Source organism: Homarus americanus, unplaced genomic scaffold (genome assembly GCF_018991925.1).
Source record: "Homarus americanus isolate GMGI-L3 unplaced genomic scaffold, GMGI_Hamer_2.0 scaffold1498, whole genome shotgun sequence".
Taxonomy (NCBI): Eukaryota; Metazoa; Arthropoda; class Malacostraca; order Decapoda; family Nephropidae; genus Homarus; species Homarus americanus.
The window spans coordinates 229,528-246,814 of NW_024752653.1; the positions used below are offsets into that span (position 1 = coordinate 229,528).

Below are 17,287 nucleotides of genomic sequence, written 5' to 3' on the forward strand. Positions count from 1 at the left end.
ACTAGCCTCACTAACACAGACACCCGACAGTCTTTTAGGGGCCATTTCACACAGAAACACTAAAGTATTGAGAGTACACCACAAGATGCTGTGTGGGTTGACTCGTGCTGTGGGAAAATGCTCGCAAGCTAGCCACCATCTGCTTACCGACAATTGTCAAAATCGCGAACAGCAAACTCGTGAACGGCATGGGTCTGCTGTATAATGAATCGGTTTGAAACGGAACTTTCAATCATCATATGGAAGAGACTTGGTGCATTTGTCAGAATTTTTAGCCTAGTGTGTCATATTGTATAACTGAAAATGTGCAGATAATTACCATAGGTTGGTATCACTGGGGCTAGGAAGAGACGAGAAAGTGCATGAAGTAACTTGTGTGTGACACAGTGGGGTGAGTTTGGCAATACAAGGTAGATAAAACTGATTTGTAGGTAGTAATAGGTTCACAACGCCTCTTTTATTATGTATTTACGATTATTATTACTGCCTCCGGTAATTAATCACTTGGGGTTGGGGGGGTAGAAAAATACGGAGAGGCGAGTAAAGTCCAAGAGCAAGACCTCGACATAAAAAAAACTGAGACGAGAAGCTTGCATGTGTGAGTGAAAGATAAATGCCTACTTGGCAAAAATTAATCTAACCAGGCTCACACGGCCATTCAAACTATTGTACTATGAATTACAATACAGTGAGTTCTGCTATAACGCGTGTTTTGATAACGCGAATTTGCTCTAACGCGATTTATGAATTAGGAACGATATTTGTATAACGCGAACGCTTGTTTGCTATAACGCGATTTTTGCTTACTATTTCTCCAATTTTGTGGTATTAACTGTGAATATGGTAAAGAAGAATATCTCCAAGAAGCGTTCTGGTGATAGAATTCCCGGTGATGATCGTAAAAGAAAGGATATAACACTTGAAGAGAAGCTCGATGTTATCAACCTCAAAATCACCCTTCTCCCCCATCAAGTTACATTCATATTTTTTCAAGGTAAAGTGTTACATTTACTGTATGATTTCATTATTAGATATGAATGTAACATTTATTTAGACTGTGCTATCCTTTGTGTTAGGCTAACTACTAAATTTTTTCGATTTCGAGTAATCTGCACCTAACCCTATTTTCTCCATAAGCCCTGTTATTTCTATTACGCGATTTTCTATAACACGATATTTTACAAGAACACATTATCGCGTTATAGCAGAACTACCTGTACATCATACAATATGAAAAGAAGCACTGTAAACACATCATAGACATGAACTGAAAGCCTGGGGGTTGAAATGGTTTTCTTTCTTACTCTTAATCTTGTCCTTTTCTTCATTTTCCTTACTTTTTAAGCCCTTCATTTGACAAAGTTTTCTTTAAAAAAAAAAGGATCGAGCAGCATCAGTTCAGTTATTTGCTGTTAAATATTTCACATAAAGATCATGAGAGAACGTGTAGCTGGGTGAGTTAACAGGATTTACTTGTGTCTAGTTGAAAACCACTGGTGGGGGGAACAGGTAGAGGAAGAGGTGTTGCCATCATCCTCATTTACAATGAGATTTATTTTATATTCCATAATTAGTTTGTAAAGAATCTCTCTCTCTCTGTTCAGCAGGATAAACACACTTTGTTTATAAACATTAATGGCCAGACCCACAGGTGTGGGTTTGTGAGGGGGGAACGGTACTTGAGATTCAACCTGTGTCAATGGGGTTAAAATTAACTATTTGTATGGAGTAAAGATCCTACCTAAAAATGTTTTTCTCTGCAAAAAGCTTCAGTACAGTTCAGTACTGGGTCATTTGTAAAAACAGTGTTTGCTGCATAGGAAGTGTTGGAAGGGAATTTGTGTACTTTTACATGTCTCCTGATAATGCTTCAAACGTGTTTCAAACAACTAGACAGTTCTGAACTAGTGACATGGAAACTTTAGTGGCATGCAATTTGTGTTTACTTATTATATCACATTGTGTCTGGTTGTATTGGGGAGCATAAAACTTGAATCTGGAATTCCCATTACATTTACCTTTTTTTTGAAAGATGAATATTTGTTAATTACTGTATTTAGTTTGAGGATGCAAATAATTTTGAAGAAACTTCCTTGTACTATGATCTAATGGCCAATCACATCTTTTGAATCAATGTCACAAGTAGGATGAAAAACCATTAAAAGGAATAAAATTGCTGCCTGTCATGTTTACTCGGCAATCCATTGAAATGTTCATTATACCTGTACCTGTGCACATTGTACATGAGGTCCTTGTATTCTTTCAACTCCTATTAATTAGTACATTGCTTTTAAAGGAAAGTGGTCATGCTGTTTTGTTCATCTTTTGAGGCCAAGTATTCATCCAAATCTGTTGAATCATTGTTTTGTTTCATCATTATCATACCTCTTCCTGAAACTAAGAAGCCTATCTTTGTGCTTTGTATGATTCTGTGTGCATAATTATTTTATAATAAACACCATTTTATATGTTGACCTTGTTGATATCCTCAATATTTACTGGGTTAATATAAACATCAAATTCAAAATTAAATCCAATGTACAGTAAATCTTCCTAATATCAAACTAATTCATGCAAGCCTTTTCTCTAATAAGGAGAATTTCCTTAATGGGAGGGTTTCCTTTTTACCCAGTATATAGATGAAATAATACAGTACAGGTACTACTTGTGGTCGCGTAACATTGCGGAGGAGTGTTGATGACCCTGACGACTCTACAGAGGACTTTGCTGTCCTTTTTCTCCTCTCCTACCTCCATGATGTATTAACATCACCATCACCTCAACACTGCTGTCCCTTCAAATTAACAAGTCAGCACTGGGAATTAAGGTATTATGCTACTACAGCACAGTACAGTACTGTAAATGTTCAAATAATCTACAGGGTATTTTGTAGTACACTTATCTTTAAATCTTCTTTTTTACAGTATCAGATACCTGTAGATTTAAAAATAAATGTTGTAGGTATAGCATTAATAGATTGTAATGCTTGTAAGAGTCAGATATGGTTACTGATTAGCTACCTCTAAGGAGTTGGGTGTCTGCTGTATGGACGTTAATCGTCACAGGTTACAGTACAGTAGTTATGTGTTTTAAGTAAGCAATAACCTATTTTTAATTCTGGAGTTGGGTTAGGTAGAAGTTATTATAATGGAGACAGCAACTGGGGAATTTATTAGCTTATGGGAGACCGCAACTTCACATAAAGGACACAGGCTCATTATTTTAGCCATTTTTCAGACAAAAAATGAGTCATATGCCATAAAATACGGTACTGTGATCATTTTAAATATTTACTGTAAGCAGAACAAAGTAAATAAAAACAATTATATTATTGCAGGTGCACACCCTGTACATCTAACTACGTGGTGACAGAGAGTAAACCTTACGGTGGTACCCCACCATAAACAAGACACTACATTGGCATCATTGAGACATTCCCCTTAAATTTCAATTCTGAGAAAAAATTATATTTTGGTCAAAAATTTTGTAAGGTGTAAGTCTTACAGGATTTTTGGCTAAAAATACTTTTTCTATCATAATTACTCGCCACTTATGAGTTTTCAAGGTCACTTTTTGGTGCTTGTGTATTATTCTGGATGTAGTTAAGTAGTTAGGCACATTAGATTTTAGTTCTGAGAGAAAAAGTATTTTTGGCCAAAAATCCTGTAAGGGGTAAGCCTTACAATTTTTGGCATTTTCGTCCAAAAAATAGATTTTGTTCAAAATCTCAGTATAGGTACTCCTGAACATGCTGATTAAGGATCTATTAACCAAAATTTAATATCTGGATTAATATCTGTTGAAATGGCTTTTAGAGAATTTTAATTTCTTTTGCAATGCTTATTACTCGCCACTTTTGTGTTTTCAAGGTTACTTTTTGGTGCTTGTGTATTATTCTGGATGTACTTAAGTAGTTAGGCACATTAAATTTTAGTTCTGAGAGAAAAAATATTTTTGGCCAAAAATCCTGTAAGGGGTAAGCCTTACAATTTTTGGCATTTTCGTCCAAAAAATAGATTTTGTTCAAAATCTCAGTATAGGTACTCCTGAACATGCTGTGTGTGTCCCCCAGGAGGTCAGGGCTGTAGGGCATGTGTCCCCCCCAGGAGGTCAGGGCTGTAGGACATGTATGTATACCCCAGGAGGTCAGTGCTGTAGGGCATGTGTGTGTCCCAAAGGAGGTCAGGGCTGTAGGGCATGTGTGTGTCCCCCAGGAGGTCAGGGCTGTAGGGCATGTGTCCCCCCCAGGAGGTCAGGGCTGTAGGACATGTATGTATACCCCAGGAGGTCAGTGCTGTAGGGCATGTGTGTGTCCCAAAGGAGGTCAGGGCTGTAGGGCATGTGTGTGTCCCCCAGGAGGTCAGGGCATGTGTGTGTACCCCAGGAGGTCAGTGCTGTAGGGCATGTGTGTCCACCAGGAGGGGTACTCCATGATGTGTAGGAACTGACCAAATTATCACTTTATACTGTATATACTCTACTTATAAACATCATTCAGCTCAGCAACCTGTACATAAATGGTAATGAGGTTAAGCAATCAACCCTAGGCGAAATTTCCTTTACCTTTATTTGTTTGTTTACAATCTCAATACTATATACAGATATCAATGAAAAATCTATTATTGACTGGTATATTTTTAGTAAAAGTAAAAAGACCAGTCATTATTGCATACTGTACTTTCCCAAATAAGAATATGAAATGATTTCCAGAAATATGATCAAGAATACATTCCCAAGCTGAAATTAAATGTGCAGGGAATAGTAGTGATACAGAAATAAAGACTCAATTTGTTGAAAGAAATTTGCTAAGGAGTAATCAACTGTCATTCCCAAGATGACAACATAAGTTTTAAATTAATGTGTGCTTGGTTTCCTTTACTATACAAATAAGATAACTAATCTCCGAGGATGTGTTGATGGTATTAAAATATAAATATAAATCCTCTATAAATACCATAACAAGTCTATATACAACATATACAATTACTCTCAAGAAGTAGTAAATAATAATTAACAGTTTATTGAAAAAGTTCAGGAGCCCAAAGGCTGAAAATATATAGTGGAAATAAATGACTTATTACATACAAAGACATGGGGCGGAGGGGGGTGACAAAAGCTTTCATTAGAGAAAAGGAACATACAGATTAACGTTTACAGTGGAGGTCACATAGATCACATGTGCTGAGGTGTTGAACAGGAAACAAGTAGTGTAGTAATTCCCTCACAGATGGTGTTATGAGGGACCTACATGATGCTGTAACAACTCATTCACTACGTGGTGCCATAGTGTCACAGGAGCACCATGTGGCCTGGTGTCACGGGACCTCACTCACTCAAGTAGTGTACAGTCAGGTGCAGTCTCAGGCCTCCCTATCGTGGACGGATGAACACATCGCTGCTTGTTGTTGGATCTCATGGGCATTTATCACTGGTTACCTGGGACCTCACTGCTTGAAGGTTAACTTTGGTATGACTCGGCTGTTCCTGTTGCATTGTTCAGGGGGATAATGTTTGAAAATTTCTCTAAGTGCATCAGATTGCAAGAAAATACTCTAATTGAAAATAATAATTCAGGGGAGCATGCTCCCAGACTCCTACAATACAACTATGGCACACATTGGTCATCTATGACAACCACATTATACCCTTTACCTGAATTATTTCTTCCCTGCCCCCTTTTCTCCAAAGAAAATCTTTCTCATAAAAAGACAAACTTGTAAGACTATTTACCAGGTAGTATTTTTCACAACATTCTTTGTTTGAAAGACTTGAATTAATAATATCTAAAGTAATTTGACTTTCTGAACAGAGCAGCATTGCAGCACTCATTTGTGCATGCTCACTCAGCCAAATGTTTGTAATAAATCCCATTCTAAACTTCTTACTTGTACACTAAAATTTATACTGTAATCAATACTGATATATGGCCATTTTCCATCAGTCAGATTTGTAGCAACTTTTAAGATGGAGATTGGGCATTATATGCAGATTTCCAAGTGCCCCCTTAGCTGGTAAGGGTGGGTAATTAAAATACTATCCACCTACCTGTTACTATTAGAATTGTTTGAACTTTTTATGGTATTACTGTACACGTAAAGATAAAAAGAAAACTTGTTAGACACTTACGAGTTTGAAACATTCTTTAGATCCAGGAAAATATTTTCTCACTGAACTTCCCCTTCTACCTTGGCCTGCTGCTTGAGCCTTTCTCGTGCTGCACGTTTCTTGGCTGTTTTCTCTAGCATATCATCATAATCCTCAGCAAACATGGCTACCAATGCCTCATACATGTGATGGAGAGTAGCAAGGTCCTTGAAGCAAACCTGCAACATAACAAGATCACAAAAGTAAAAACCTATCCTTTAATCACTAATAAACATTGCTTTTCATAATACAAATAATGAATGATAAGAAATAAGCTTATATGCTCAACTGCTAAACAAAAATGTAAAATTTCTATCAGGACAAGTGGTGTGAATGAGGTATGAACAAAATGTAGAAATAGTAGTCACGGACAAAAGTAGCATTCCCTCCAGTGTGAAACCAAATCAGAATGCACTGAGCAGAGACTAGAACACCATCTGTGAAACATACAGCAACTTGATTGAAATCTGAGCAGCCAAGACACAAAAGTGTAAATCCATACATCACACTAACAGGGGATAAGCTGGGAGATGCATCAGCCTAACACAGACATCCCATGCAGTCACATGACAACATAGTTTTAACATCACTCTTATTCTAAACACATACTGTACATGCAAAACAAATAAATATATTTAAACAATTGATCATTTAATGTGCTGTTACTCACTGTCATATTGTCAAATGCTATCCCAACTTGTGCTGGCAGATCTTCTAAAAGTGGCACTTTGGCATAACGCTGTGAAAAATGGGTAAGTAGGATGTATCGAGCATTCATGTCCCGACCTACCTGAAAAGTGTTAAAAATCATATACCTGTAATCAAAATAGTTTTGTAATTGTTGCATATGATGTGAAAAGAGACAAGGCTCTGCTGGGCATAAAAACCACCATCACAAACTAGTAACCTTAAATTAAGTGACCTTTTGAGGTACAGTTTATTTTATTAACCCCTAGAGTGCATTGCATGTCAATAAGTGTAACCTTGGATGACTGTGGTGCACCTAAAAAAAAACTAAAAAAATTTTCCCACCACTGTTCAAGGGCCTTGCCAAGTAATAAATCACTTATGGGGTCATCTCATCAGTTGATTCTGTCAACCTATTGCACCGATCCACTTAGTATAATATTTTTGTCAAAAATTGTAAAGGGAGTCCCTGCTTATCATTATGTCTGTTCCTGAATAGTACAACTTAAAAAAATAAATAAATGGCATCATGCAGAGGATTAGGTTTTGGGGGAAACTTTCCACCAATTAAAAGAAGTAAAACAGAAATTCACAAACATTGAAGGTACAGTATTTGGATAAAAAATGGTGAAAAAAGAAAGGGGGTGAAAGTAACTTTTCCTAAGGGAGAAGTGTAACCTACTCACCTGAATAGCTTGTGAGGTAGTACAGTGTGTCTTTATTTTAGCATCCTCTTCAAGATCATCTTCCATTGTAGCTTCATGAATCAACAAATCACAATTTTGACCTGTATGGAAAATTTGATGTAACAAGTACTACATATATTTGTCAAACATTATGAAAATAGAGCTAAATTTAATCAAAACTTTTCCCTGGACATTGCTACTATCCTCTCATATGAGAAGATTACAAATATGTGACCTTTGAATGGCAAGGGGGCAAATTCTAGGAGAATAAGACTTAAGTATTTGCTAAAACCATAACATAATCCAGTGTATAATTTGGGCTTTTGTGGTGTAATGTTAGGAGGAGTTTTTATGCCAATGTATAATTTCTATGAATGGTGGTTAGGACAGATAATTTTCCATGCCATTTACTCTAATGTAATATGTGGAGAACTAAATAAAAGAAAAATTCTCTATTCTTAAATTTTAGATTTAAAATACTCGAATCTTCCATAAAATAAGACTATTTTGCAAAGAGGGTATTTGATTGACAGATAATTTACTGTATAACCCAAAGTAATTATGATTTGACAGAAGAAATTGCCAAGTTCTTTGAATGTGGATGGTGAAGTATGTCAATGTGAACAGACCAGCACAAATATATTTTAAAGTTTTTCAGGATGTACAGTACATATTAAGTTAGATAACCAACAACTTACCTATGTCAACAAGACCACTGCATGGCATAGTATCTCCAGAATATGCAACTTTCCAGCCATCTTTGTGAGTCCAAGCCACTCCAAATGAATTTGGGCAATGAATGACAAAAGTCATATCAATTCTTTTCATATCCAGTTGTGAGCAGAGATCATCGTAGCTTTCTTGGTCTAATTTCAAACCATCAGTAAGAAGTTTCTGATTTCCGGTAATGGTGAAGTCATTGAGGATAGGTTCAAAGTTGGCATGGTAGGAGCTGAGGTATGCCATAATTTTAAATGGGGCAAGAAGTATCAGCTTAGGTACCTGGGAAAGCAAATTCACATTACAAGATTTGTATCTTTCATCTGAATATCTTTACCTAGGTCCACCTAATAATCCACAGTTTAAGCTATAATGTACAGCACGCCCTTCAAATTCGTGGGGGTTAGGTTCTCAAAGTGGCCGTGAAGGGGAGGGGGAGAGTACACTTTCACTTGAAATAGAAATGTATATTCCCTTGATGTGTTTGCCTTTCGGACAATTTTATATATATATATATATATATATATATATATATATATATATATATATATAGATATATAGATATATATATATATATATATATATAGATATATATATATATATATAGATAGATATATATAGATATAGATATAGATATATATATAGATATAGATATAGATATATAGATATATAGATATAGATATATAGATATATAGATATAGATATAGATATATAGATATAGATATATAGATATAGATAGATATAGATATAGATATAGATATAGATATATATATATAGATATAGATATATATATATATATAGATATATATAGATATATAGATATATAGATATATAGATATATATATATATAGATATATAGATATATATACAGTATTCTCTGGTTTAACGGGCTCAATCCGTTCCAGAAGGTGGATTAGATTAACTTGAGCGATTAGATAACGAAACCATTGTTTCAATGGGTTTTTTGGTAATTGGTTCCAGCTCACCGAAAATTTCCTAACTTCAACAAAAATGGCGGAAAAATTTACTTACTTTGAGGTGTGTATGTAGAAGGCTCCTGGATGATGGTGATGATGTGCATTTGAAGTGGGAGGTGCAGGAGGAGAAGGGAGAAGAGAAGGAAGTGGAGGTGGAGGAGAAGCATTTTACTGCTTCTTGGAAGGTGAGTCACCTTCCATGAAAATGTCAGGAACCTCTGGACTGACAGATTCTCCACCATGAACATCCTCTCTCCTTCTTGAAGTGGAAGGCTGAGGGCTAGCATCATCCTCTCTCCTTGAAGTGGAAGGCTGAGGGCTAGCATCTTGTTCCCTCTGCCTTTTACTGAAGAAAGTGTCAATTGTGGTCTGTGGGGCATCTGTCCTCCTCACCATTAACTTATGTTTAAAGAAGGAGACCACTGAGTCCTCAACATGACACAAAGTTAGTTCAGTTTTTTCCACTTCTGGGTGCTTTGAAGCCAGTTCCCTGAACTTCTCCCAGTGGTAAATCACATCTTTCAACTGTTTAGCTGACATATGGTCATCACTTTCAATTTCCTCCTCACCACTGTCAGCCTCTACCCGTAACATCTCATCCAGTTCCTTCAAGTCATTAGGAGTAAGTTCCTCCTCATGAGACATCACAAGCTCTTCCACATCCTTCTCCTCCACTTCAAGACACAATGACTGACCAATGGACACAATCTCCTGGTCCAACTCTGTGTCATCCTCAAATCCCTCAAAATCATGGACTACTGATGGCCACAGTGCTTTCCATGAAGAATTGAGGGTTCTATTGGAGACTTCTTGCCATGATGACACAATCAATTTTACAGCCTCCAGGACGTTGAATTGTGTCTTCCAGAACTGTTTCAGTGTTAGTTCAGGATCAATGGAAGTTGCCTGATGACACCTCCTAAACATTTTCTTCATGTACAACTTCTTGAAGTTGCTGATCACATTCTGGTCCATTGGCTGTATGAGTGATGTAGTGTTTGGAGACAAAAACAACACTTTCACAAAGTCAAATTTATACTCCAAATTTCTGGCAAGGTCAGGGTCATGACCAGGAGCATTATCCATGAGGAGAAGAGCCTTTAAAGGGAGTTTATTGGTGGTTAGGTAGCTCTTGACAGAGGGGCAAAACACATCAACAGCCCATTCATTAAAGAACTGTCTTGTCACCCATGCCTTACGGTTGGACTTCCAATAAACTCCAAGCATTGTTCTTACCACTTTCTGTTGCTTGAACACCCTGGGGTTTTCAGAGTGGTAGACAAGCATAGGCTTCAGTCGGAAATCCCCTGAAGCATTGGCACCAAGCAATAGAGTGAGACGGTCTTTCATGGGTTTATGCCCAGGTAAAGAGGCTTCATCCTTGGTGATGAATGTTCTTTTGGGCATCTTTTTCCAGAACAGCCCAGTTTCGTCAACATTGAACACTTGCTGTGGAAGATAATTTTCTTCTTCCATCAGTTTTTAAATTCAATTAAAAACTTTGCTGCCCCTTCTTTATCAGCACTAGCAGCTTCACCATGCCTAACAACACTTAAAATGTCACTTCTTTTCTTAAATTTTTCGAACCAGCCTTTGCTAGCCCGAAAATCTTCAAATTCTGTTCCTGAAGAACCAGGTTGATCTGTCTTTAAATGTTCATAAATCTCCCTGTCTCTTTCACAAATGAAATCACCAGAAACTGAATCACCTTTCATCTGTTTTTCCCTAATCCAGATGATAAGTAACCTCTCAGTTTCTACGATTAGGGATCTACTTTTAAACACTCTTGTAGATTTGTCTCTCACGTTCACTTCCTTAAATTTGTCTTTTTGTGCAAGAATTGTCGACACAGTTGATGCCGACATGCCATATTCTTTGCATAGCGCATTTGATTTAATACCTTGTTCGTGTTTTTTTATTATTTCCTGCTTCATTTGGATTGAAATCACTTTTCTTGATCTCTTAGGCCCCATGCTGGATTCAAACAATGGCAACACGTGTTTTTCAAAGTTAAACTAGCTGTAAATAAAGAATATTTTCTTTAAAATAACACTGCACTGCACTATATATTGTCAATATGTAAAATAATTTTCAAAATGACCAATAATTTGCTTGGAAACACAGAAAAAAAGCGTTTAGTTGAAGAGAGTCTCAAGCAAGATGTTACCTCCAGTGAAAACAGAGAGAGACTGACGCCTGTTTGCTGTGTTAAGAGGCTGGATGCCGCGCATTAAACTAGTCACTTTACCTTCAATTTTGTTCAATAATTGTTAAAATGACTAAAAAATTGAATATTAAACTTTTAAAATAATTGAATAGTATAAACTTCTTGATATTTACAAAAATAGTAAGAATTTAAGCTAGAACCGATTAATGTATTGGCGGGACTGATACTAAAGCTGGTTGCCCAGTCAGTGCTGGCAACATGTTGGTCGGTTAAGTAAGTTAGTTAAAATTTTTTTTAGATTAGCAATTGAAAGATCCTTATGGGAAGGCAGTTCGTTAATCAGAAATTACGTTAACCAGTGTTGGATTAAGCAGAGATCTTTAATATATGTATGTATATATATATATATATATATATATATATATATATATATATATATAGAGATATGCATATATGGGGATGTATGCATATATGGGGATATGCATGTATGGAGATGTGCATGTATGTAGGGATATGCATGTATATGTATGGGGACTGTACATATATATGAGATATACATATATATATATACAGAGATATACATATATATATGTAAAGGACTATACATATATAGAGATATACATATATATATATATATATATATATATATATATATATATATATATATATATATATATATATATATATATATATATATTTTACAATACAGCACAGGTAAAGGAAATTGCTATCTCTAGAACGAATGGCTCCCTGTCCCAGCCGCAAAAATTCTTGCAACTTTAAAGCTACCCACAGACATTCTTGGGTACATCCAGGGTGTCATCCGCAAATAATAGAGGACCGCGAAATGGAAATCTGTGAATTATCCGGGCGTACTGTACTTCTATACACCACAGGTTGATGAATCACCAACAGGGCAGTATTAACTTTTAATTTACACTTGATTCTTTTATTCCTGCTGTTCTGTTTTTCATACTTAGGACATCATAAATTTTCAAACAATGTGATTACATATCCGATCAATAATTCATTTTATGCAAATATTGCCTATCAAAGAACACTTCCAATTAATAACAGAAAACAATCTAGACTCACATTGTATATTCCAGCTCGGTGGAAAGCTTTCCTTCTGGCAAGCAAGAGGCGGATGAACCCAATATGGTGGTCAGCATGGAGATGGCTTACATAGACAGCACTCAACTTCCGAAGGATTTCGTCAGATTTAGTTAATCCAAATAATCTAATTATTTGTCCGTAGGTTCCTTCACCACAATCCATTATCAGATTCTTATCAAAACTGAAATTAAACAAATTTTATTGAGGAAATGTCCCCAGTAAACATCAACACTTTATTTCTGGTAAAACAATCATACTGAAATTATATAAAATTACTGTAAAGTCTTATTAAATACAGTAATAAGAAATGCACTCACATAGTAGTAGTACAGTACATTATTGTACTACTTTCAGTGGCATGTATTCCCAAGAAGTAATGCTTACCTTATTAAAATTCTTCCCTTCAAAATTAAAATAGCTCTTTGTAGGTAGCAGGCAACTATCATACAGGGAGGTACTAGCACCTGGGAAGATATTGGAAGTATAATGTGTAGTCTAATGGCAGACCCAGCTACCATAGGGCATCGTGAAAATTATGACCAAGTCTCGGGTTGCTGATCTGTTGTATTTTAATAATTTTTGTATTTATTTTGGTTCAATTTTTTGCCCCGCCCCGATGTGAGTTGGTGACGTGTGCTCGGGTGGGCTAATCCCCGTAAAAAAAGAAGTTAATGTACAGGTGGTATTATTAACTGTATTGTATAACATTCTGTTTTTTGTTATTTAAGTCTCAGTGAATTTAAACCTGCTGCAATGAGTCCAGACTTTTCAAACTTGCAAGACAGGAGCAGTTGTCACCTGAAAATCTGTCCCTCAAATACACGACATTCAATTTGCAGTAGCCTCTTCCACCTCCCTGCAAGGTAAAATGATATGCCACTGCCAGACTTAAGATGAAAACTATTAATTCAAATTATATTAACCCACTTTTTCCAAATTCCTTGTAAATAAGATTCAGATGAATCTAATATGATGTGAAAAGCATTCTGATGCTGGAATTTCCCCTCAATAGTATTTGTTGCCATCACCGAGTAAAATTCCTTTTGCTAGAGATTTGGGCAACGAATGCACAGCATACTCCTGGTTGTCCCTCCCATACTACTACTCCATACAGCCATATACAAAAACAGGACCTGAAACTAACCTTAGACTTAGCAGAATACCCGAAGTATTTCGAGTTTTGTTTGGTATACAAGAACCAGTTCCCAAAAATGTTATGCTTGGGTAGTTGCCAGAAATATCTGAGGAATTTTGTTTCTCTTGGAGGGAAGCTTGTAGCTTAGACTTGAAACTGAGCAGGGCAGGCTTAAACTTCTCCTGGTCATAGCATTCTTTTAGGTAAGTCTCTGGACACAGTACCAGGTCATTTGATCTGTGCACCATAAAAATTAAAGCAATTAATTTTCAACATTTCTTATGCACAGACAGTACTGTACAATGCTTCAGAGAACAGTTAGGTACAGTATATGACTTGTCTAAATACGATACTGTACAGTAATCAGGAAATACCACAGAAAGTGAAGTAGAAAAACATACAGTACCAAGTGAAAGCTCTCAGAGATTAAATATTAACAATGCTGAAGTACGGCCATTCCCTGATTTACAAAAGGGTTCCGTTCCCGAAAACCTTTCATAAATTTCCCATCAACGCCCATTATAAAAGCAGATACACATTCCTACATGAAAAAAATAAAATAAATTCTTCCCAAAAACATCTTAAAATGCCACCAAACATATTTTTTATGTAAATATTTGGTGTACACAATGATTTTAAGCTAATAATAAACATAATAAAAGGAATATATGCAGTACAGTAATATATTTTTATACCTGTACTTATGAGAAATCAGATGAGACTTGGAACAAAGTGAACAGTATGAAACACTAAGCCAACATCTATAATAAATACTACACACTGCATTACTGTACATTAATTTTCAGTCTGTTCTTGAAGATTTTCTCAACAAAAAATAAAAATTCCCACACTTGACCCATAATGAGTTATATCATCTTAAATTCCTGCTGCTTTCTTTACATGCAGCAAACACTGCCATCAGTCAGCTGATACTATACTCATGCTCTCTCATGCATTGCCAGAAATATCAACAACTCCAAACTTTTGTTCAATTCCAAATTCCTCTCATTGACTGCTCATGTTATATGTGGTAAATTAAGTTAAAGGAATTTTTTTATTCTTATATTTCATATGCTAATTATATAAATTAGCATATGCAATTTAAGAATACAGAATATTTTTCATTTACTTAATTTACCAATGATGAGGAGCTCCGGACCATGACCTGCTAAGAGCCATATATTGCTGAAACGTGTTATGTATTGCACTGTATTCCCCAACCTCTCCTCTGTCCTCAGGGTAAGTCGGAGAGCCAACTGGGAACCTGTACATGTGGGTGAGTCCTCTGAAAAGATTATTGTATGTCACACATTCCTATTTGAGCATTTTCCTCCATTTTCTAATCTGGCACTTAGCAGGTTATGGTCTGGAGCTCCTCTGATAACATGAGGGTAAATGAGGAATTTGACAATCACACAACTGGCTGAGTGAAAGAGCTGATGAAGATGAGCCTACTGGTCTCCAGTGAGTTTGGGGAGTAAGTTATATAGTGATTTGTAGGAGAATGATAATATAAACATAATAAAATTGCAAGTGTTACAGAAAAAGGAAATAAGTTAGTGAAATAAGTAAACATATTAGTACTGTACTCTAGTACAGCGGTTCTTAACTGTGGGGGCCTGAGTAATTTCTAGGGAGGGGAGGGGGGGAGCAATCCCAGAGAAAAAATAAGGAATAACCTTAACAGGTGTGTGTATGTCCTTATTTGGATTTTTGGGGCAGGGGGGGGCACCTCGCTCCCCACAGATACTTCAAAATGTTGTAAATGGTAACTACGTCAATCAAAATGTAAAATTCCACTAATTTGATGAAGAAACAATAATTTTGAGACTCCAGTACGATAATTCACATTTGAAAATTTGTCAACACTGACTGCGACGATTTCAAGTGCCAGTCGCCCATGACAACTTTCTTCCTCTCACACTCACGCATTTCTTTCTTCAATTGAGCTATGTTGTAGCGTGAACTTTTTATGAAAGAAACAATTATGATAATTACTTTTATCAATTGAAAAGAATGCTAATTGTTTCATTTTTATAACGTGAATGAAATTTGCCAACTCAAAAATGGATTGTAATCATGCGTTGTCTACTTTGAGTGATGTTCATGGCCATGTGGTGGTGGTGTTATGATCATGGTTTTAGAATTTTTAGATTTAGAATTTTATATAAAGGAAGCAGGGGGGCATGGAGATCAGGAACAACTGCTATAGGGGGCGCGACTCTAAAAAGGTTGAGAACCACTGCTCTAGTCAGAGAGAGAGAATAATTATTTTTTTAATGTCATTATTATAGTCAAGTACTAAGAAAATAATACAAAAGTGACAAAAATAAAGTTATAACTTCAGGATTCTCATTCATAATTCCCATCATTGGAACAAAATTATTTTTTCGTAACTTCAGATTTTTGTAAACCAATCCTTCGTAAATCAGAGAGTGCCTGTACAGTACATGTAATTGGTTTGTCAACTCCACTGTGCCTTGTGGGTACCCTTGATTTCCCAAATGCTGCAATATCGGGCTAAACAGACCACAGTAGTGAACCAGCCAATACCAGAAGCAGCATATAATTATAAAAAATTAGTAAACAGACTTTTATAAAACCCAGAGCAGCAAAATTTTTCACACGCAATTCCTAAACAGTAATGCTGTACCTAAAAACAACATACTATATGGTACAGTATGTCTTGTAAATAATTAGTAACATTCAACAGCACTACAAATGCACAACCTACCTATCAAGTTTCTTCTTTGGTCGAATATGGTACGTAAGGAGGGTGTTGGCTTGATGGGTTGGACCTATACAATGTTGTGGACTTGATCTTGAGTTACAGCTATTTTCTTCTTGTTGCAAAGATAAATTTCCACATGACTGACTTGGGGATTCAAAAGTTGAACCATTCACACTTGTCACACTCCCTTCAGCAGTACAAGTATTTGTATCTTTGAGAGGAATGCCCGTGTCTTTCAGAAGTGGAAAGAGTGTTTCGCTAAGGTGATTAAGTTTGTACTGAATTCTGTGCACAGCTTCAGATCCCATACAAGAACTGTTGCCATTAATAACAATATGATTAGCCGAAGGGGAGAATCGGGCCATCCACTCTTGATATCGGGGATCAGCCATAACTTCAGAAGGAGTGAAATGTACTATCGCCTCTGCCACATCTCCCTCACACATACCAGAAGACTGATACTGGGTGAAGGCAGTGTTCTCTAACAAAGCATCAAGGTAAGCTTCAGTAGGAGCCTCAACCACTGTTCAGAAGAGAATACATTGTACTTATAATGTAAGTTCATAATCCAAGTACAATGAAAATTCAGCAATAACAAGAGAGGAGATTAAGTATGAAAAGAGCATAAGTACCAAACTTCAAGAGCTATGTATAATTGATGATACCAGGCAAAAGTCACATTTTATTACCATTACTAATTGTGTATGTCATGCATAATGGTTATTAACATGAAAAAGAAATTATTATATAGAGTACGAACAATGAACAACTACCAAAGTGTTGACTGCCATGGTACAAAAATAAATAAATTACAAAAGGTTCAACAGTTTTACATATAAGGTAATATATACAAAAGATGGTGTATTATTTCCTAAATAAAAACAAAGATGTACATGAAACGTGGAGATATCAATGAGACAAATT

General features: G+C 36.1%; 1 protein-coding gene across 1 annotated transcript; it reads right to left on the bottom strand.

Moving 5' to 3' along the window:
- Positions 1-5,219: 5,219 nt before the first annotated feature.
- LOC121855159 (ribonuclease Z, mitochondrial-like) lies at positions 5,220-16,886 on the bottom strand (the record flags this gene model as incomplete). The annotated part of the gene is given in 8 exon segments (XM_042350027.1): positions 5,220-5,484; positions 6,127-6,323; positions 6,815-6,934; positions 7,518-7,618; positions 8,216-8,519; positions 12,477-12,678; positions 13,642-13,869; positions 16,367-16,886. Coding segments are annotated over 7 exon segments (1,634 nt in total), but the record flags the coding sequence as incomplete, so codon positions are not given.
- Between the last annotated feature and the right edge of the window lie 401 nt (positions 16,887-17,287).